The following is a 22,093-nucleotide window of genomic DNA, read 5'->3' as shown; positions in this document are numbered from 1 at the left end:
TTGAGACTTAACCTGTGATGGACTTGTGATGGACTCTGGCGTTAAAATCTTGTTTGTATTTGTTTCAGATTGAGATCAAACTAAACAGTGACGGAACCGATTTGGAAACCAAAGTTAACGGTGCGAGTGTCACACCCACAGCTGATGGTGAGAACTGGTTACATACCACGGACAGTGGTTTAAGAATTCCTACATGTACACATTAATAGTGGTGTTCCCTAACGTGGCGCGCTTCAACAGTTCTCCCAACTTTCCTCATGCAAAGTGTTGCCAAACTTCTTTGTTGGCAAAGATCAAACTCATTCAGTGAAATATTAGTTCGTTACCTTAATAATGCTCGCGTTGAACCTTTGTGAACAATTTCAGTGTCATGAAATTTAGTCCGCAATTCAAAAACGGTGGTGTCCGGAAGTTGGGCACAAAATCAGCTAAGTATTCCCTAATATGGCGCACTTGAACAAGTCTCAGAAAATCCCAAGTTATCATTTAAGAATGTCTTTAAAGCTTAACAATTCTGATAAATCATTTTTATCTCTATATTATCACATACCCTATTAGAAGTTTGTCAGAAATTTTTTTTTTTTCCTTTTTGGGCGCAATTTTAGAGGGTTTATTGTGCACTTCGAAATAACTCAGGAAATCAGGCCAAAATACATTTTCCGCTAACTTTGTAACGAGTAGGTAAGCTCAAGATTTATGAATGGGAATGATTAAAGAGATTGATGAAATTTCACTCACTGTGAAATTTTAGGTAAATCTTTTGCTCTGGCAAGGGGCCAGAGGTGAAAAAAAACCCAAAGTGCTCCACGATGGGGCTGCGCCGCGTTAGGAGACATCAACAAAACTCGCGTACAAGTTTTTTTTATGAATAGAATAAGAAAAATTGGTATTTTCATTGTGGAGTCATTATTGGCGGTACCTATATGCTGTACATGGACACAGAGAACAATTGATACATGCACATGTGATCCTAGCGAATGCCCATGTGAATTAATAACATCATTACATATGCATGCTGCTCATTTTTAGACCCCTTAAAGTACCCATCAGCAAGTGTATTACATTGTATTACACTATTACACTTGACAAATCCATTAAAACATACTGTACTGTGGCAATGACGTGATGCCATCAGTACAGAGGCTTATTGTTTGATGAGTATTTAAATCTGATGATTTCAGGATTACTTATTGGCAATTTCACCGTACTAAGAGAGGAGGATCCAATCAAAATCATCGCAGTCTACCAGGCAGATATTCAGTTCTCTGTTGGAGTCAGTAACAGCTTTGCTGACATCACCACACAACTGAGTGAAGACTACATGAACAAAACCAAGGGATTACTGGGTAAGCAAAGCATTTGTGGCATTGCTAATTTGATGTCAAATTGCAAACTTTCATTTTATGCCCTGTGTAGATTTTATATCATTTGAGATCTTTGTGTGCACTGTAGCTTAGTAATGCATCTTAAAATTAATGTATTTCTTTATGATTATACACATTATAATATATGAGGCGTTCTGGCAAAATGAGACAGAACTAGGCACAGGCTGTAGTGGAGAAAAAAATTAAACAAAACAAAATGGGGGTGATTTTTGGTTTTTTTTTGGTGATTTCAGATTTAGTGATATTTTTAATCTTTGATATGATCTACACTTTTTTAAAAGGAAATAATATCTTTTCATTTTCATGACTACAAAACTTGCAATTTTAAAGAACTTTTTTCTCAGCATTTCACCTTTTCACATCGATCAATGGAAACTTAATACTTTACGACGAAATGTCCAATTGAAGTGCAACAAAGGGTATTTTAAGGAGTATTTTATTCTCTTTCCTAATATCCAAAAATCCTCATTTCGATCTCTGCCAATGCTTGATGTTGTTTTATAACCTCAAGGTGCAACATAACCTGGCACAGTGGGGCAAGGAGACGTGAACACTCATGATAGACAAACTACAGTGCTGAATTTACCACAGTGCCAGCTGCTGAAACTAATCACATGATTTCAGCAATAATCGTTAACCACTTGAACTAGTGTAATTGTCAGGGAGTATTTGCATGCATTATGTGCAGGTGTATGGGATGGGGACAAAGGTAACGATGCTCTGAGACGTGATAACACCCAACAGACAGTAACTGGTCCAAATGGAGAACAGTCTGAACAAGACTTCTTTGCATTTGGTCAAACGTGTAAGTCAATACACCCTTATTCACCAGTCATTTTGTAGGTTTTGGGGGCAACTATATAATTCAGTTACATTGAATGAGCAAAAGGTCTACCCTTACGTATCTTTTGAACAAACGCACACCAGAGGAAAGCTTCTATAAACCATCAAGCAGATTTGCTATAGTAATATGGGCTCCATGCACAAGTACCCCCTCCTTGGTAAGAAAGGGAGAGTTTGGGGAGAGACCATTTGGGAGAGACATTCAAATGCATTGCTGACAACGCCTGATGTTCACACGAAGACACTGTTGCTTTGTGCATATAAGTCAGAATAAAATTAGTGTTGCACATTTTGTGCCATACACGCGCGAGTCAGTACACACACGTACGCGTTGTGCCCCATCCACGGAGCTTTCAAAAGTGCTCATAAAGGCCTTCTCTTGTTCTTGCACAAAGCCCATATAAGTCATTAAATATGATCAATGGTGTGAAGTTTCATGAAGTTTAAATTTGAACCATAGCCGGCAGTTTGGCAAGCTTGGTGGTAGAGTTGCAGTACATTTGATTTCCATGGGATACATTACCACCTGAGTAAAATCGTAACAATATTTTTCTTGGGCTCTCTAAAAGCATTAGCATGCAGTACTTCTGAAATCATGTTGGTGAAATGCAAAACCCAAGTTTAAAAGACTGTATGATAAGGGCTAATCTGGAGCCAAAGCTTGTTCCTACATAGTTCCAATGGACAGAGATGCAGATGTAGTTCCATATTAGCCGTAGCCTATAAACCCGTGTCCGAATTACTTAGCTACGGCTAGGTATAACACACGGGTCTAAGGGAAGTGGCTGCAGCCGCTTCCATAGGCACGTGCGTTATTCTTATTGATGTATGACCTTTGACCTCATGCAGGGGCCATCTCAGAGAGTGATTCCCTCTTCTACTACGTTCCGCCGGGTGAGAGTTTTTCTAATATGAACGATCCCAGTTTCACACCAAAGTTCCTGGACAATCTCACGAGTGAAGCCGATCCAGCAAAGCTCCAAGCCGCTCAAGATGCCTGCGGAAGTAACAAAGTGTGTTTGTATGATGCCTTGGCAACGGGTAGTACGGATATCGGTGTGGCATCTATGCAGCTCAGTGAGCAGAATACTATTGACATGATGGCAGCAAGTAAGTCATGTTCTGATTGGGCTTGATGTTGGAAATGTACGTAAAATGTAGCCGTTTTTATTGCAAGCCATTTTGGAGAAAACTGAATAAAACTCAATGACAACAGCTGCAAGCAAATTACATGTTTATCCATTCTTAATTCTTTCTTTTTTTCAGAGGTGTTGAAATAAAAAAAAATGGGTGGGGGGCACAGGGATGGGGTTGGTCAGTTTTAAGCCGAACAAAAACTTGAAATATCCAGCTGACAAATTGCAAGAGCGGACAGGGAGGTTGGTACTGGATGTCCAGTGAATGGTACAAGCCTAAGTTTTTTCTTCTTTTTTCGGGGGGGGGGGGGGAGTCATGCCGGATGGGGGTAAAGATTCTTTGAACCCCCACCCCCACCGATGTTCGCGTAATCATTCAAACACTGCTCCCAATTTGTTCTAATTAATAATTCCCCAAATATCTACCTTTCCATCATTTAAAGATGATTGTATATTTTCCAGCCAATTTCCCGCCCAATGTCACACTGGTCGAGACAGTTGAGGTAGTTGTTGGACAACCCTTCATACTGCAGATACAAGCCGTTGATCCTGATGGAGATGACATATCATATGAGTTACTGGAGGTGATTCCAGGGGCGACTGTTTCATCGCCAGGTTAGTGTTACCTTAAACACCACTTTCCGGCTCTGCAACAGTTAGGGAATTGTCCTGAAAGTAGGTTGGAGTCAGTGTATGGTGCTCGCTAATGTCAGGATCCTTATAAACGAATGTGAATACAAATATATTGCCTTAACCCTACATTAAGACGTCCTTTTTGACACCAACATTGTTTGCTGTTAACTACAGGAGGCCAGTTCACATGGACACCAGCTGATAGGTCAAAGGTCACCCTCGGCTTCCTGGTGACTGATGGGAAAGCGAATGCAACATTGGAACCGATTGTCAAACTCTGTGACTGTAAGAATGCTGGTACATGCCTGTATGATGAGTATGTGGAGGGTACTAACGTCATCACAGATGGCCGCTTTGGGGTAAGGATTGTCACTGTGGTATATAACCGCAGTAACGTGCACATTAATGTTTAATGCAGCAGTGTTTAAAAGCTACACAAAATCTTTGAGGGTTACCTCATGTTTGCACACACAGTCACTTCTCAAAAGTGGGGGCGGGGCATACCTTGATCAGCACTAATGCAAGCGGGAAGCGCGAAGCCGTAATATAACATGAGGTTCGGGGCCCGCTCCAGGAGCCCGATAAATTTTTGATAAGATGCTCTGTGGTGCGATCTGAGGCAATTTCTGACCATTAAAACCTTTTTTTTTTTGGGGGGGGGAGCAAAATATCATCTTTTAAACATCATTTTCGAGTTGTGAGTTATTGAATCAGCTATTCTGACAAACAATATGATATTACCCCACTTTGAAAAGTGAAGGGGGCCTGCCCCCCTCCCCCCACCAATTAACACCCAGATTTAGAGCTGAACAATTTTAAATCTCTGATTAATTAAAAACAAATTCAAATCATTTCATCTTTCTTATGTTCCCTTTTTCATGAAAATAATTATGACATTTTTGATTTCTTTGCCACCTTTGTTGAGTTTAAAACATTGGAAAAAGCATGCATCCACCAGGGCTGTGCATGGGTACCGGGTACCGTACCTGAGTACCAGAACGGCAGAACCCGACCATTAATGTCAGGAATCGGTTCCAGATTATGGGATCGGGTACCCAAAAGCAACTTCACAAATAACTTAGTAACTTCTCAGACATAGCCAGGCTACATAACAAACAAAGCATATTTTACGTTTAAGATGCCAAGGGCGGATCCGGGGGGGGGGGGCCAAAGGGGGCCATGCCCCCCCCCCAAAAAAAAAACGAAAGCATTTTTTTTTTTTTTTTATGTGACGTCGCAATAAAGGCAGGCAATGAGTACACCACCATCTTTTCCTAAAAAACATTGGTTAAAGTGATCAGAAATTGCCTCAGATCGCACCACAGAGCATCTAGAATCCAAATTTTTTTCGGGGCCCTTAAGCGGGCCCCGAACCCCAAGCCGTAATTTTTTTGGACCCACTTTTTGGGGGACCAAATTTTTTTTTGGCCCCCCCAAAAAAAATCGTGTTCTAGATCCGCCCTTGTAAGATGCTCACGAAAGTTGCAGTGCATTGATGCACTGCTGTGGTTATATTATCATATGGACCTTCATAAACTCAACAGCAACTTCCGAGATTTGAATTTTTGAAATGGGTTTTCAATCGGGTACCCTGTTCCCGTACTACTTCCTGTCAATGCACACCCCTAGCACCCACACAAGATACCTGCATGTGGTGAATGAATAACATTCTGGTCTTAATTTCCAGGTTGTGTTATGTAACTGCACACCTGGCTGGTCAGGTGACTTCTGTGAGATGAACTATGACGCCTGTCAAGACAACCCCTGCTTCTTAGGAGTGGCGTGTTTTGATGATGACCCACCATCTTTAAACTTCACCTGCGGATCTTGTCCAGAAGGAACGGAGGGAGACGGCAAGTCCTGCATTGGTATGCTGAGGATTTCTTGATCTTTCTCTGCAAGAACTTCATCTGAGCATGTTTATATGGACTCCCCCCCCCCCCACAAATGTGGATACGTAACTGCACGTTTACCTCCCCACACTGTCTCACAGTGTGTTGCAGTCTTGTGGCACATATACACTTTAGCTGTGAGCTCGGGTCTTCTGTTTACACTTGCATATTAAGCTAGTCGTCTATTTAGGAGAAGTATAGAACTAAAGTGGTAGGGATGAATACACGTTAAATAGCTAAAATCTCCAATTTTGTTTTCATTGCAAAGTATATATGTTTGAACCCCTCAAACAAATGTCATTAATCAGCCACGTCTAAATAACTTGGCTACTGATTGTAGTAACACACATGTCTATGGGATGTGGCTGCAGCTACTCCATAGGCGCATATGTAATTGCAAGCCATAGCCTTATAATTCTGAAATGACCATATTAAGAAAAATATTTAGAAGGTTGATATTTTTGGGCAGTCTTTATAAGACGTGATTTTGTCAGTGGTTTGGAAATTGCTTCAAATATTACGCAATGTAGCTGTATTGCCTTTCTATACAGATATTGATGAGTGTGTTGTGTACAGAGATGAGCCAGCCAGTAATAACGGACGTGGATGTGATCAAAATTGTGTCAACACCCTGGCTAGCTTCAACTGCAGCTGCAACTCTGGCTATTCCTTGTTTGTTGACGGCAAACGCTGCATCGGTAGGTGATACTTGAGTCGGTTGATCGTTGAGACTTGCTGTTGATAGGTTCACTTCAGTAGTATTCCAAGCACATGCCTTTATGTCTTATTGCATGATTGACTTTTGCTTATACGGAAATGAGACAGGATGAGTTTGTACATCAGACACACACAGGATTGTAGGCAAGTATGAACTGACTGCATGAACCATTTTGCATGATATGCCAAAGTAACGTCTTGAGTCATCTTGGCCTTGCATTCGCCAAAACGTCTTAATTCGTACCTTAATCTAATCAAAATCTCTTGTATCCCGTAAAATAGGATGACACGTTGGTTAGAAAAATGTAATCATTGGAATAAACTATGAAGCAGTCCACAACAAGATAACGTTCAAGTCACATGACTGTAGTTAACTCACAAGTCTGTAATTCCATCAGTAGGATGAAGTCATTCAGTAATGATTGGGTTGGGTTTGGTTTCCTTTAGATATCAATGAATGTGACTCACAGACTGACGACTGTGCAGACGATGCGACCTGTAACAACACCCAAGGTAGCTATGAATGCAGTTGTAATACAGGCTTCAACGGAGATGGCACATCTTGTCAAGGTTGGTCAAAATAAAAATACATTTTAATTTTTCACCCCTTTTATTAAAAGATGTGTTTCCTGTGCAATTTTACAAGTTTCACCAAAAGGAAATAGTTTTGATTTTTCACTTGCTTTTTTCCCAGAGATAAAAAAATTGTTCACTTTTGAACGAGGCATTGTACCAAAAAATGCACAGATGTTCAGTTATTGAAATATTTTTCAACAAAAATCAAAATATTGGCTGTCAGACAATCATTTAGATGTCGCTAGACGGGTTTATTTGTGCGCTAGATAATTTTTTTTTCATATCAAAAATGTATTCCCTTTTGAATGAGACATTGTAAAAAAATGCACAGATGTTTAGTCATTGATTTATTTCTTTACAAAACTGGAATCATTGGCTGCCTGGTTCTCGCAGGGTGGGTCATTTGTGCGCAAAATAATTTATTTTTGTTTTCCTCTTTAAGCTTTCATCCCACAAGTTACTAATTAGTGAGAGTTGACTGAATCAACATCAACAAACATTTTTGTAGGTGTCATTCAAGAATCAAGCTTTAAAACAAGTTTGATAGTCTGAAGTGTTTCAAAATTCATTGGCACTGTCACTGTCATTGGCACTGTCTCAGTAAAAATGCCTGTTTTGGTCTGGGGTTTAGGTATTCTTCAACGTTTCCTGCACGTTAACAAACTTAATTCTCCAAAGTTTATTGTTAGAAAGTGTGCTAATTTAAATCTGTGCACATTAGCTTCATTTTGAGGATATTTTGTCACAATTGCAGATATCAATGAATGCATTGGAACAAATGACTGTGACAACGGTGCTGAATGTGCAAACACGATTGGTTCATATAGATGTCAGTGTCGCCAAGGCTATGAAGGCAGTGGCTTCACATGTACAGGTAAATAGGTTGTGTTTGGATGGAATTTCGAATTGACTTGGTGTTGATTCCCGGATCTTGATTTAATGTTTTGCCCCTCACTAATGGTAAATGTTCCTATTTGCCTAGCTATCATACTTGTTCGTATTTTGTTCAACATCCCTTCAATAAAAAAACTGACAAAATCCTTACCTGCCAAAATGACTCTGAATAGTTCAATTGGTAGAGCACCGGAACGGCAATCCGAAGGTCGCAGGTTCAAACACCATTCCTATCAATTTCTTTGTGCTATGTTCAAATGATTGTTCTTACTTTCTTAGATGTGAATGAGTGTAGCAGGAACACTGATGAATGCAACATCCAAGCAATGTGTGATAACACCGAGGGTTCCTATACCTGCACCTGTAATGAGGGATTGTCTGGTGACGGCCGTAACTGTACCAATGTAAATGAATGTGAGGGGTCGACACCAGTCTGTCATGAGAACGCTACTTGCACCGATATCCCCGGCAGCTTCAATTGCCGATGCAATGCTGGCTTTAATGGGAATGGTACCGATTGCCAAGGTAAGTCAAGTCTTGGTTTGGTTTAGTCTGAACTTTAGTCTTTTCTGGTTTGCACCGGCAGCATCACATGCTGATGCAATGCTGGCTTTAATGGGAATGGTACCGATTACCAAGGTGAGTCAAGTCTTAATTTGGTTTAGTCTGAACTTTAGTCTATTCTGGTTTTCACCGGAAGCATCACATTCTGATGCAATATTTGGAACGGTATAGTGGATTGCCAAGGTGAGTCAAGTCTTGGTTTAATCTAGTCTGAACTAGTCTGATCTGGTTTGCACCGGCAGCATCACATACTGATGCAATGCTGGTTTTATTAGGAATGTTATGGTGGATTGCAAGTGACACTTTGACACACCTAGTTCGATTTGAACCTTGGACAGTAGATGTTGAGTGGAAGAAACACAGGTCAAGTGTATTGTTTTTACTTATTCTTTTCGATGGCAGACATTGATGAGTGTGATTTGGAGATTGACAACTGCCTTCAAAACTGCAGAAACACTATAGGATCCTTTGAGTGTGTGTGCCATGAAGCATTTACACTGCTTGATGGCAGTTGTGTTGGTAAGTCCGTTGCATAGAGTAACTGTAAGGAAATCACTTTGTGCACATTTCTTTATGGGGATAATTCGCATCAATTATCATCTTGTGAATAATCAACTTGTGAACACACAGACACACAGTCAATTTTGTTTATGATGTAAATTGAGGATTTGCTACTATTCCTCATCGTCGATCTCTTGTTTATACTTTTTTGCAACAGCTCCCATTGGTTTTGAACACGTTTTCTAATCGAGGACGTCCTCAAGTTGATGTTTCACATGTGTGTCCTCGATTTACACCATAAACACGCCCAAACAGCTGTACTTTAACTCTCGAAGACAAGGCATTGTCTTTCGCTCTGTCCCCATACACTCTCCCATAAAGCACACTAACTCATGATTGAGAACTGTTTTCAACAAAAGATTAACTCCCAAAGAAAACAAAGAATCTGTTCTCCATCTGTCCGTATGTCCTGGGGGTGTATGTGAGGTACGTCCACACACACATCCTTTGACCTTTATAGGCGTGATTTTCTCTCATTTTTTTCTTGTTGCTTTTTCCTCACAGCTAATACCAACTGTTCTGAGAATTCTATATGTGTGAATGGAGACTGTTACGTGAATGGTGCAGATATAGAGAGGTGCCTTTGTTACCGTGGTTACCAAAACGCGTCTGATCCAATGGTGTGTGAAGGTGAGAATGAATACATCACAGGGCCTTCGGGTACATTACAGCTATAGGTTTATACTTGCAGAATGTCACCTTGTCATGGATAATGCATGCTTCAAAGAGTTCTTTACATTACCATTTGAGATTCTCATCATGACAGAGTGAAACCTTCATCATTTGCAAATTATTTGTATTTTTAGAATATTTCATTTCTTAAATTTGTGTTTAAAAAAAAATTGTTTGTTTTTGTTTTGTTATTTCAGATATTAACGAGTGTAATGCTACTGAGAGTTATTGTGGCCCCTCCTCAACCTGTAACAACACGGCCGGTGGTTTTGAGTGTTTGTGTTCAGAAGGCTTTAGGCAAGGCAATGACCAGCGGGATTGTCTAGGTAATCTACCATTTCTTTACGAGTAGTCTTTTCAGTTTGAATCAAAACTTATTCTGGGTTTTTTTCTGAGTGGGTTTGTTTGGTAATTCATATAGATTTCATTTCTATGCAACCAAAATCACCAGTTAAATTAAGCTGTCATTTGTTACTTTTTATTAAACAACAAACTCCCTTTCTACACTTATTATACCGTTACAAAGTTGAGAATTTTATTCAAGATTGGCTAATTAAGCCCTGAAACGTTGTAATCCTAGCAGACTGGAAAAGACACTCAACGCATCATTCGCTTTCTTGATTTGGTTGACATTTGTCCTCAGATATTGATGAGTGTACACTTCCTGTGGATGATCCATTGTACCCTGTTTGTATTGCTACCGCAAAGTGCTACAACAACCATGGCACATATGACTGTCGTTGCAAATCAGGATATGAAGGCAATGGGACACACTGTCAAAGTAGGTATAGATAGAACACTCAGCGGTCAATAGTAAAACTGTTTCACACAGCAAAATTCTGATGGCCCTTAGCCCTGAACTAGATTTTCCTTTCTGATCTTGTATTTATGGTGCACATCTGCTTTCTTCTCGAAGTCCAGTAAAACACCGAAAAGGCGTAAAATAAAACAAAGATCTGAAAAAATGAATGGAAAGTAACTATTTAAATGACAATACAGACTTTGCATGTTGTACTTTCAGAGAGTGTTTATTTACTTCACCTGGCAAAAAAGAGACTCATCATTTTTGGAACCATCTCTCCATTAAAGCAGTAGTCTAGCATTATTACCAATCTTACAGTCCTTTGGTGAATTGGGAATCTCCCCTTGCAAGACGTGTTTCACCACAAATGAGTTTACAATTATCCCTTGAGAGTGATTACATGTTTATTTGTTATTGTTACAGATATTGACGAGTGTCAGAGTGGACACTTATGTGTAGCCAACAGTACATGCCTGGACAACGCTGGTAGTTACACCTGTCATTGTAACACTGGTTTCCATGGCGATGGACGTGTCTTGTGTATGAACATCGATGAATGTTTGGAGGACCCAGATATGTGTCACTCCTTAGCAACGTGTAGCGACACCGAAGGGAGTTACCAGTGTAATTGTGACTCTGGTTACCAAGGCAACGGAACATACTGTGAAGGTTAGTTGCTTACCTCTATCATAGGTTTTCAAGTTTGCAACTTCAAAAATATACGCTTCCATTATAAAAAAAAAAAATGAGTAAACCATTTGCATCTATCCAAAAATTCAGTGTGCAACATCAGCAATCGACTGAATGAGATTCATGTCCTGAATGCTGATTTCGGGATTGTGTCATGACTTGCAACTTTTGAATTAAATCCAGATCCAGAATATTGTGTTTCCTCATAATGTACAGCATTAACAGTGCTAAAGCTTGATCAGTTGTTTCATTGACACCCGTCTTTAAATTTTGACCAATGCACCAATGAGAAAATATAGTCTACTCTACATTGAAGACATCATATTAGATGAAAGAATGATCGTAATGTATGCCTTACATATATCACAATGCATTGAAACAATGACAACACATCGGAACCACTGAAAAGATTGAAGAGAGAATTGCCAACATATATGGGAACAGTTGAATAAACAGCCTGAGAGACCGACCAACAGACAGACAAACACATCTTTAAACGGCCAGTTCATACTTCACTCAAATGCGAATGCCAAAAAAAAAAACATTGACGTCATGAACCATTCTCTGCAAACTCCACTGGAGTTGAAATGTGCTCAATATTTGTGATGTCGCAGCGCGAATACTTGCAGTGACCACACAAATTTGCGTTCACATTTGTATTGAGTATGAACTTGCCTTAGCAGATCGTATTATAGCAAATTAAGTGGTTTTCTGTAACTCTTCACTAGTATTACCATGTTCATTCATTACAAAACATTTCTACGCAAAGTATTACAAGTATTCAAAAACTAGAGGTACAATAATGTAAGAATTCTTAAAAAGTGGATTTTAAAGTGTTTTATATCTCATCCTGAAAAATTTCGATAAATAGCAAATTTGTACGGGCCTATCTTCAGTAGTAATATATGCCTTCACAACCAAAAGTTACACTTCTGTTTGAATTCATTTTTGCTCGCATTTAGATGTTGACGAATGCATGACGGAAAGCCATGACTGTGCTTCAGGCAGAGCTCACTGTGTCAACAACGATGGTAGTTATACATGTACCTGCATGAATGGATACGTGTCTGCTCCAGGAATGCTACCAGGACGTCAATGTGACGGTAAATCACAACACTGTTTCTCATCTTTTGTAGTTCTCACCTTTTTTTTTGTCTGTTGAATTATCTCCTTTATTCTTGACTTTGTAAAATTGAGTGCATGTACATTTACAAGACAAATTTGACGATGTTCCAGTTGTTTTCTTTAGCCTGGATCACAAAAAGTGGATTAGTTTTTCTTCTAGTTAAATATATTCCCACTCTTAAATTGGTCACTAATTCTAGTGGATTCCTTTAATTTCCAGACATCGATGAGTGTTCTCTGAATCTGGATTCATGTGATCCATCAGTGAGTCAATGCAACAACACTGATGATGGTAGTTACATATGCAATTGTCTGCTTGGATTTGTAAAGGATGACATGAATCAGTGTATCGGTAAGACAACCAAACATATCAATTACATTGATGTTATTTAACCAATAATACTTGTACTACATTGTACATTGTATACATGGGATTACATTGCATTACATTGTATTACATTACATTAAATCGTATTACATTATATTTTTGTATTACATTGTATTACATTACATTACATTGTATTACAGTGTATTATATTGTATGACACTGCATTACATTGTTCCACATCGTATAACACTGTATTACTTTCCCGATGAATCAATCAAATCATATATCATATATTCTGAGCTTGGGACAGCTGAGGACAGTAGGCTACAAGAACCTTTAAATTATTTGGCCATACCCCAGAATCAGTCAGATTTAACTGCCAACCACTATCTCGTAGTTTTGGGATTAGACCAAGATACACTCTTTTCCGATAATGTACATTTAACAGTCCGTAGAAAACAATAAGAAAGTCTTCATCTTTTCTTAATTGAAATAGATGTTTTTATGTACATGTGTTGCTTGATATCTGTGTGGTGTTTTTGTAGATATGAATGAATGTGAGGATCCGGCTGCATGTGTGTCAAGAGCCAATACGGAGTGTGTCAATCTACACGGCAGCTATGACTGTCCATGTAGAATGGGATTCTATCTGCAAAACTCAGAATGTCTTAGTAAGTCTCACTGCCATCTCAAGTATAACATTGATATGTTAATAAACATGAAACATAACGTCGTCAATTTTGGTTCATATGTTCTCGTGTCCTTACAGAGAATCTTTGTGTCCATCAAAGTGAATAATGTTGAAAAGTTATTATCATTTTGGCAGGTGGTGTCTCATACAATGCGTCGGCTGTGTTTAATATCATCAGTGGGGATTTGGTTGGTGGGAACGGCTTTAATCTTGTCACCAACTACTTGAAATACAGAACAGAGTTAAAAGATGCGGTATGTATGCAGGGTGGATGGAACATTTCACTGTTGAGACAAACATTTCTGTCCACTTCAAATTGTCTCTTCCTTTTCAGTGATGCTCCTGTGTATCTGCTTGTAATCATCGTGTTTTGCTTGTTAGTTTTAATTGGTATTTCTGATCTTTGGTAGGGGACAATCTTTATCTTTTATGAAATGGTAATTTAGATAAGAAAGATTTTATGGATTTTTTTCAGATAATAAGTGTTGGTCAATGCTATGCTGTAACATGTAAAAAAAAAATACAATTAATATGTTTAACACTTCAAATGACTGCAGTTGGATTGTAGGATTGTCAATGTTTTCATCTTAAGTCAGTTGTTATGATTCTTCATTATAACCAAAGCAATTCTCAGACAAGCCATGAACACTCTAGCATTGAATTGATGCATCCTCCAACTTGCCCACCCTATGCAGAGACTTGCCCAATTAAGCCTTACATTTTTACAAGGTATTAAACAGAATCTCACAAGAATGTCACTGACATCTAGAGAGCTCCATTTCATTCACACACTTTTTTTAACAATCGTCATATTTTGCTAATTTGATTTCCATGTTAAGATTGAAGCTGCTTTCCGGTCCTCGGATTTGTCTGATAACTTGGGCGATGTCGTCATCTCTGAGATATCACTCCTCACTGACTCCACGGCCTTGTTGAGATTGGTCATCAATCTCAACATGTCTCAGCCAGAGCAGACCATCATCCAGCCCTTCCTGAGTCAGTTGACAGGGAGCAGTGGAGGTCAGTTGGCTCCAGACCATAGGCTGGTCGGCTCAACATTCATCATCGGGGATCCAAGTAAGTAGGAAAGGACCGTGTTTCCTAACAGGTCTCTCTAAAAGACGGCCATCTCTGTAAAAGAACTGCAACTGTGTATTTTTCGCAATCAAGCACGCATTGCGAAGTGTTGAGAATGTTCCAAACACCCGCGCTTGTTGCTCAAAATGTGTTCGAAATACGACGCAGCCGTTGCGCGTTATGCAAGTTGACGCTCAAAATGCCGATACAAGTGGTTGGTCTGTATGAAATTACGTCATTTGCGAGAGACCTGTAATTATGACAAAATAAGAATAGAAGAATAAAATGCTGCAGAAAATGTAGATTGTACTGTGTTGTATGCTTTTGAGAGCTAAAGTAAGGGCACGCTGTCCTATATGCCGAATGCAATTCCTACACTTGAAGTATATAAATGAAGTATATACATGTTCAAAATACATTCAAGATATGTCCAGATTGAATGATTACTGTGTAATGAAGTCCACATCACTGAACGGATTATTAGGTAGGCAGGTTTTGATGAATCCAATTGTACATTACACCGGTAGACACTGTGTATATGTAATGTACTCTCTTTGATTATTAATGAATTGATTGAATGTGTACTGCTTTCAGAATGTAACAGCTCACCATGTACCAACGGTGGAACTTGTGCTGATGACAACTCGGTATTACCCGAGGGATATACATGCACCTGTCTGCCAGGCTATAGTGGAAAAAACTGTGAAATTGGTAAGAATTGTAAATAGTCAGTAATAAAATGGCTGTTAAAGCCAAAATCATTCCTTCTGAAGGCTGGTTCACACTTAACATGACTTTCAGTGCAAAGCGAATTCATTAAGGTAACGACAAACCCACAATGAAAATCTAATTGTTGACATCTTGAAATTCGCTTCACTTTTTGCTTCTGCGTGTAGTGTTAACAGGCCTTTAGGGGCCATTTCTAAAACAGGCAGGAGTGGTGTACAGAAACTGAAAATAGACAAACTTGACATAAAGCCATCCAATTTCTAGACCCACATTAATAAAGACTGTACTTCAATACTCAATGGTCTGAACATTTCTTTTTCGTATCATTCATGTTAAGGAGTTAATAATAATACTGATGTAGTGCTTAGATAACGCTTTATACAAATTGCAAAGGGCTCAAAAGACTTCACAATTATTGCCCATGTTCATCCGGCCATGAAACCAGTTTTTGCAGCAGCTTGAGATCAGCGCATTCTGGTTTCTACCATTACAGGTACCCATTTATACTCCTGGGTAGAGAGAGGCAATTGTAGTAAAGTGCCTTGCTCAAGAACACGAGCATCATGTTCCCCATCAGTGTTCGAACTCACGTACCACGGCACGTGAGTCGAACACCGTAACCATTGGACCACAGCCCTCCACAGTTGGGTTGGCGCAGGGATACATTGCTTTTCACCCTTATGGTCTGGGCTCACATCCCGTCCAGGCTGCAGTTGGAATGATTGGGTGATTGATTGGATTTAACCTGATTCCGAGGGCTTTCCCTGGGAATATGCTTCAAGGGTTTTCCTCCCTCCTCTGTACATTCTGCATCATTTTCTCCCTTGACGCTTCATACAGCTTCCAAGATGTAGCACTTGTACAGTTTTTGGAAAATCTTTGGTTTTATTACAGGAAAGAATGATAAGAAATAAAATATTTTTTGAACTGCAAACTGATATCCTGCTATTCTTTTTTCATTTTAAATCATTTATACTAGTTCAACCCATTTCCATATCGTTCTGTGTTTGTCCTACAGCACCATGTGGCAACAACCCCTGTATGAACGACGGAACATGTCGTGTCGTTTCAACTACAATGACGGGCTATATGTGTGAATGTGCTCTGGGTTACTCTGGACCTCAGTGTCAAATGATAGGTAACGTACCTCAAATCAACAGTATAATGTAGACAGCTGTGCAAAACCTTCACTGGCTGAGCAAGGCCAGTTGATCAAAACTTGTAGCTAGCTTTTAATTCAAGACATTTTAATATGGTACTGATCATTGAAGGTCAGTGTAATCTTCAATAGTGGAAATTTGGACGAGCAAGAGATTGTCTGTGTCCCAGTGGTACATATATTGACTCTGACCAGTTGACGGGGGATGGTCAGGGGGTTGGACGACCCCCCCCCCCCCCTTGCGATTGACATTCGTGTTTAATTTACCCAAATGTGTATTTCCATGCATAATCAACTGTTTCTTGGACATGAAAAGACCACTTAATGGTAAAATTGACCCTCCCCTTCCACCAGGCAAGCCACAAACCTGCAATTGTGTGGATGTCTAACTTTTGGTAACACTCTAAATGTTATTATAACATCTTTGTGGTTAAGAGGCATTCTGTAATACTGTTTTATACAGATTTTGATTAAAGAGGTAATACAAAAGTTACAAAGGCATGAGGTTGCACAATGAAGATGCATTTATCAAATATCTCTATGAACATACATGTAGCAGGAAAATTAGGCTTGTTTGAAGTATGTCTTGCATATTTTTTTTCTAATTTGTCTTCCTTGTAGTTCCCTGTGAGCTTAGCAATGACTGCATGAATGCAGCAACATGTGTCAATGAGTTTGTAAATGCAAGAGGCTATACGTGTATGTGTGGTGACGGATTCATGGGCGAAAACTGTGAAAACGGTAAGAATATTTGTCTCATTTTCAACAAGTTGATATTCATCTTCATCGGTTTTTTTATTTTTAAACATTTTGTTGGTCCCTGCATTTTGAGTTTTACATTGTTTAAAATGGGGTTTATTATTATGCAGAAAGTTTTGTCCAAAATTGGTATGGATGCTGGAACTTTACAGTTGAAATGAATGGGAGATAATTTTAGGGAATTGTCGTGCAAAGTTTCTGTGAATGTGGCACAGATGTGGTTTTCATATAGCCATGGTAATCCCCAAGGAATAAGGAAGCAGTTTGAGGTGCAGATTTTGATTAATTTCTGTAGGACGGTTAGTATTGCAATAGCTTTATTTTTCAATAAATGAAGTTACAGTCTTAAGTTTGTTAACAAAGCGTAACCTTAAATTTGACAGGAATACCCAAAAGCCAACGTGTGTGGTTGGTGCAATTAAATTGAAATTAATAACTGTCGTTATGTTTTGCATCCCACCAACGCAAGCAAAAAGTCAATATTGGATTCATACTTCAAACTTCTTCAGAGAGATGATTGTTGTGCCATGCATATCTCAACAACGTGCATTTTGATTGTGTTGTCTAGAGTGTTCGTTAACATGTATGAATGGCGGAACTAGAGATCCAGCTACTTGCCAGTGTGTGTGCAGCCCACCATGGACTGGAGATACTTGCACAGGTAGGCTAATTCCAGCCCGACTTTGTGACTTTTTGCGATTGACAGAGAGGTAGTAAATCTAACAGTAAGGCCATGGGGGAGGGAATGGTAAGACTCAGCCCCAAAAGGGCGTGTGTCAATGGCTACGATCGAGGCTATGGACATCACGTGGGAATCATGATGTCCCACCTTCGATTGGCACAGCTTTCGTGGCTAATCCGTCTGCTTTTACCCGAGTTGATCCGAGTGAGCTACTCGAACACAGCCCTAATTGAATTCAAACCTCTTCCAAACAGTTCATCGCAGTGCCACACATATCTTACAGTATTTATCTCAATTTGTTGGGTTTTTTTTTTATCAGAGTGTTCTTCAACTTGTATAAACGGTGCCACCAGAGATCCAGATTCTTGTCAGTGCATGTGCAGCTCACCATGGGCTGGAGATACTTGCACAGGTAGGCATTAAGAAACGAGTTGTGTCAATGCTGTGATGACATGGAAGACCTGTAAAACCTCCAGGTAAACCTTGAGTTGCCGCCTGATTGATTTCGCCTTCTCCACTAAGGCCAAAAAAAAAAAAAAAATCGGTCTCTGGTCAGACCAAAGTTCCGGAATTGACGCGGCCACGCGGCTTTTTTTTCTTTTTTCTTCAAGCTTGGAACAAGGTGGGGTACTATTTTGCTTTTTTGGTGTCCTCATGTACATTGGTGTCCTCCATAATTTGCCTTGGTGCTTTCGATCATTTGCCTTGGTGCAATTTGCCATTCCTTGGTGCTCTTTGGTAAACAAACTTGAGGAGGTGCGGAAATAGAGGGCGCTGTTTGAGCTACCGAGGAACATTTTTGGAAATTTTTTTAAAAGATCGACGCGCATGATTAAAATCGACGCGCGCGCTGACCAGAGACCGACTTTTTTTTTTTTTGGCCTAATAATAATCATTTAACAATTGTTGACAGTGGGATGTGGCTTTTTGACACACGAGGGGCACATAGCACCTGAGGCGAAGCCGAGTCCGATTGCATAAGTCTGTAACACACGGACTGTTGAAGCTGGGAGTACCCAGCTTCTTCAAAGAGTTGATTGTCAACTGCTTCAGGGAGAATTAATTGTTGTGCCATGCATATCTCAACAACATTCATTTTGATTGTCTTGTCTAGAGTGTTCGTTAACTTGCATAAATGGAGGAACTACAGATCCAGCTACTTGCCAGTGTGTGTGCAGCCCACCATGGACTGGAGATACTTGCACAGGTATGCCAAAAACCAGTTATATCAATACTTTGATGTTCTAGAAATCCCGAAGACTACAATCAGTAAGTAATCATTTGATAGCAGTTACAGGTCATCAGAGATTGGTGAATGAGCAGGAGTGAGATTTATCCAGATTCTGTAGATTTTAGGAATTCTGAATTAAAAAAAAACCTACATGAAAATAATTTCTGAATTAAGTAAAACCTAAGTGAGAATTCTTATTTCTTTTTTTTTCAAATTGTTTTTTTTATATAAAAAAAATAAAGGACATTGTTTAGGAGTGCCTTTTTAAGGAAAATAATGTATACCGTAGACCCTGAGTTGATCTGGGGCTTCGATGGCATCTAAACCCTCTGCCAAATATTTTCTTGTGGATTTCTTTTGTAAATTTACCCCAAATCGTAGCCCTGATGGTGGGGGTACGAGATGAACCACCTGTCATCGTGTTCAGCATTTCACTAAGTTTATTAGGCAGTTTTTACCTAATGTTGAATTTTATCTCTTCCAGACAGATCACCATGGCGATATATACATATCTGAAATTACTCAGCTCAATTTTTTGTTTTGCAGAGTGCTCGATAACTTGTGGGAACGGTGCAACCAGAGATCCAGATTCTTGTCAGTGCAGGTGCAGCTCATCATGGACTGGAAACAATTGCACAGGTAGGCATTAAGAAATCGAGTTGTGCCAATGACCAAGAAACCCTTCAGGTAAACCTTGAGTTGCCGCCTGATTGATTTTGCATTCTCCCCAAATCAAATTTTCATTTAAGAATTGCTGACTACTGTGATGTAAGATATGATTTTGTTACACCCAAGGGGCGCAAAGCACACAAGGTGAAACCCAGTCTGAACATATATTTTTAATAATAATAAGCATAATAATAATAAACCGTGCTTACAATGCGCACTTCACACAAGGTCCCAATGCGCTGTACAAGAGTTATTCTATTGTAAGTCTATAACGTACACATTGTTGAAGCTGGGAGTACCTTGAGAACACTGTATGTATGCTCCAAATTGAAAGTCAAAAAGTGAAAGGAATATTTGTTCAATTGGAAACACTCCCTTCAAAAACTCCACTCAGTGACTTACACGTATTTCTTTAAGTAAGATTTCAATTAAGATCATTGATTTGTATGTTTGTTAGAATGTCCACTGACAACAGCTAGCTGTCTGAACGGAGGCACTTTAGACGAAGAGTATTGTGAGTGTGTTTGTCCTCTGACTCACAGCGGGGATCTGTGTCAAGGTAATTATGGGTTTTTGTACAACTGTCAAATGAAATTAGTTTAGATGGATTTTGTGAATTTATTACAACTGGTGCTATTTTACATTTATTTAGTTCATACGAACATCAGTAAAAGACTTATGTTGTATTTTGCATGTTTAAAGACAATGTACACCATTTGCAATCATGAATTAGAATAAAAACTGACAAATTATTATCAAATACCTGACTTAACTGTAAGCGAATAATAGTCTCTAGCATCCTGTGAAATCAGTGTGCCTGTAGTTTTCAAGATTTTTGTATCATATTCCAACAATGGTTCGACCATACCATCATTGGAAAAATATTAATTCAAATACTGGCCCCAGTTGACCGAATTCAATTAATCTCCGTTTTGTTTGCAATCGGCATACTTGAATGGGCACATTGCCAGCTACTCTGGTTCCCTGACCTGACAATCCCTTGACCTCTGTAAATTGTTCCATTTCGTCTGAGGCATTAGGTCAGGGAAGCAGGTAACCACACTACGAGAACTTTGTTGTTGTTCTTTCCAGCATCCATGAACACAAACTTTAAAAATCAGTGAAACGATATTTGCTATAAAATGCTAATCCCCAATTCAGTGGCGCACCCAGTGGTTTTTTTTTTTTTTGGGGGGGCACTTTTTTGACTGACAATTTGACCTTGGTGATATGTATGTGGCCTATTTTTGAATAGTATAATAGGGGTGTAAGTGGCGCCACCAACGTCAAAATTGTCCCCCCCCCAAAAAAAAAAGCTTTTTGGACCAAAAAATTGCCCCAAGTTGTCCATTTCTTAAAAGGCAGCAAAAGCAAATTTTGTATATTACCAGGTGTTTGATTGGGAGGAAATACCACATCCACTGTTTTATACCATGGTACTCAACAGTAAGTAATTACAAAGTCAAAGTAAAAGGGGTCCGATTAATATATCTGTCAAAATAATCCAATATCCCTAGATAATTATTGGCAGACAGATAACCTGCTGTAGTTTCAGCACAGCGTAAATATTACTAAATTTAAAAGCAAGGACACAGATGAGAGCTTGATTGTTCTTTAGATAACATGTTTCGCATTCCTTTTTTTAGATTCGAATGTGTGTTTGACCAGTGACCGGTGCTCGGATAATACAACAGGGCATTACTGTGTCCCATCAAATACTGCGTTCACATGCGAGTGTCGCACATACGATGCATATTTCATGGAAGGAGCCGCATGCGAAAGTAAGGGCAAGCTTGTGAAGTAAAACACACTGAACTCAACGTCTGGCTGTCTTTAAAAAAATCTAGTTTTAAACTAATTTTTTTAACATCTCATTGATGAAGGTTTTTTAAAGTCAACTGTTGGATCATTCCCATTGATTTAGCTAAGTCACCACAAGTCTGTCAAAAGTGAGAACACAAGTCATCCAGTCAAGTCACAAGCTGATTCAAATGGACTGTGACAAGGACGTTCCTTTGTTATTGTTTTTCCCTGATGTGAAGATACTTGTGACCTGTCGCAAGTTCCTCGACTACAACACAACCTGATTCTCCGTTATCTAACCATGTTGTACTTTATTTTTCAGACAGACGAAGGTTTGCTCTTACTGTGGTGATAACATTGTTGACAGAGACATACCGGTCAGTGTACATCAATCCGTGGTCTTCTGCATTCAGAGCCAAAGCAGCCCTTTATAAACGACTGGTAAGTTGCTGTTTTCAATGGGTCGGACAGTATA

The 22,093-nt window shown here is 39.3% G+C and overlaps 1 protein-coding gene across 1 annotated transcript in view; it reads left to right on the top strand.

Moving 5' to 3' along the window:
- Window positions 1-22,093, top strand: part of LOC119732821 (mucin-4-like) — a 71,004-nt gene that overhangs the window by 41,139 nt on the left and 7,772 nt on the right. Inside the window, exons 12-40 of the mRNA XM_038206427.1 lie at window positions 69-147; window positions 1,182-1,346; window positions 2,074-2,190; window positions 3,078-3,338; window positions 3,827-3,979; window positions 4,172-4,356; window positions 5,685-5,865; window positions 6,441-6,587; window positions 7,054-7,176; window positions 7,937-8,056; window positions 8,356-8,601; window positions 9,043-9,159; window positions 9,706-9,831; window positions 10,071-10,199; window positions 10,517-10,654; window positions 11,099-11,344; window positions 12,328-12,468; window positions 12,711-12,842; window positions 13,364-13,489; window positions 13,645-13,763; window positions 14,349-14,586; window positions 15,181-15,297; window positions 16,334-16,453; window positions 17,096-17,215; window positions 17,802-17,894; window positions 19,030-19,122; window positions 20,273-20,374; window positions 21,462-21,596; window positions 21,941-22,059. Of these exons, the coding sequence (XP_038062355.1) occupies window positions 69-147; window positions 1,182-1,346; window positions 2,074-2,190; window positions 3,078-3,338; window positions 3,827-3,979; window positions 4,172-4,356; window positions 5,685-5,865; window positions 6,441-6,587; window positions 7,054-7,176; window positions 7,937-8,056; window positions 8,356-8,601; window positions 9,043-9,159; window positions 9,706-9,831; window positions 10,071-10,199; window positions 10,517-10,654; window positions 11,099-11,344; window positions 12,328-12,468; window positions 12,711-12,842; window positions 13,364-13,489; window positions 13,645-13,763; window positions 14,349-14,586; window positions 15,181-15,297; window positions 16,334-16,453; window positions 17,096-17,215; window positions 17,802-17,894; window positions 19,030-19,122; window positions 20,273-20,374; window positions 21,462-21,596; window positions 21,941-22,059 (4,188 nt within the window). The remainder of the gene's footprint in view (window positions 1-68; window positions 148-1,181; window positions 1,347-2,073; window positions 2,191-3,077; window positions 3,339-3,826; window positions 3,980-4,171; window positions 4,357-5,684; window positions 5,866-6,440; window positions 6,588-7,053; window positions 7,177-7,936; window positions 8,057-8,355; window positions 8,602-9,042; window positions 9,160-9,705; window positions 9,832-10,070; window positions 10,200-10,516; window positions 10,655-11,098; window positions 11,345-12,327; window positions 12,469-12,710; window positions 12,843-13,363; window positions 13,490-13,644; window positions 13,764-14,348; window positions 14,587-15,180; window positions 15,298-16,333; window positions 16,454-17,095; window positions 17,216-17,801; window positions 17,895-19,029; window positions 19,123-20,272; window positions 20,375-21,461; window positions 21,597-21,940; window positions 22,060-22,093) is intronic.

The sequence above is a fragment of the Patiria miniata genome, unplaced genomic scaffold (genome assembly GCF_015706575.1).
Source record: "Patiria miniata isolate m_02_andy unplaced genomic scaffold, ASM1570657v1 HiC_scaffold_1, whole genome shotgun sequence".
Classification (NCBI taxonomy): domain Eukaryota; kingdom Metazoa; phylum Echinodermata; class Asteroidea; order Valvatida; family Asterinidae; genus Patiria; species Patiria miniata.
Note: the sequence above shows the minus strand (reverse complement) of the source record. Positions and strands in the feature narration are given on the sequence as shown.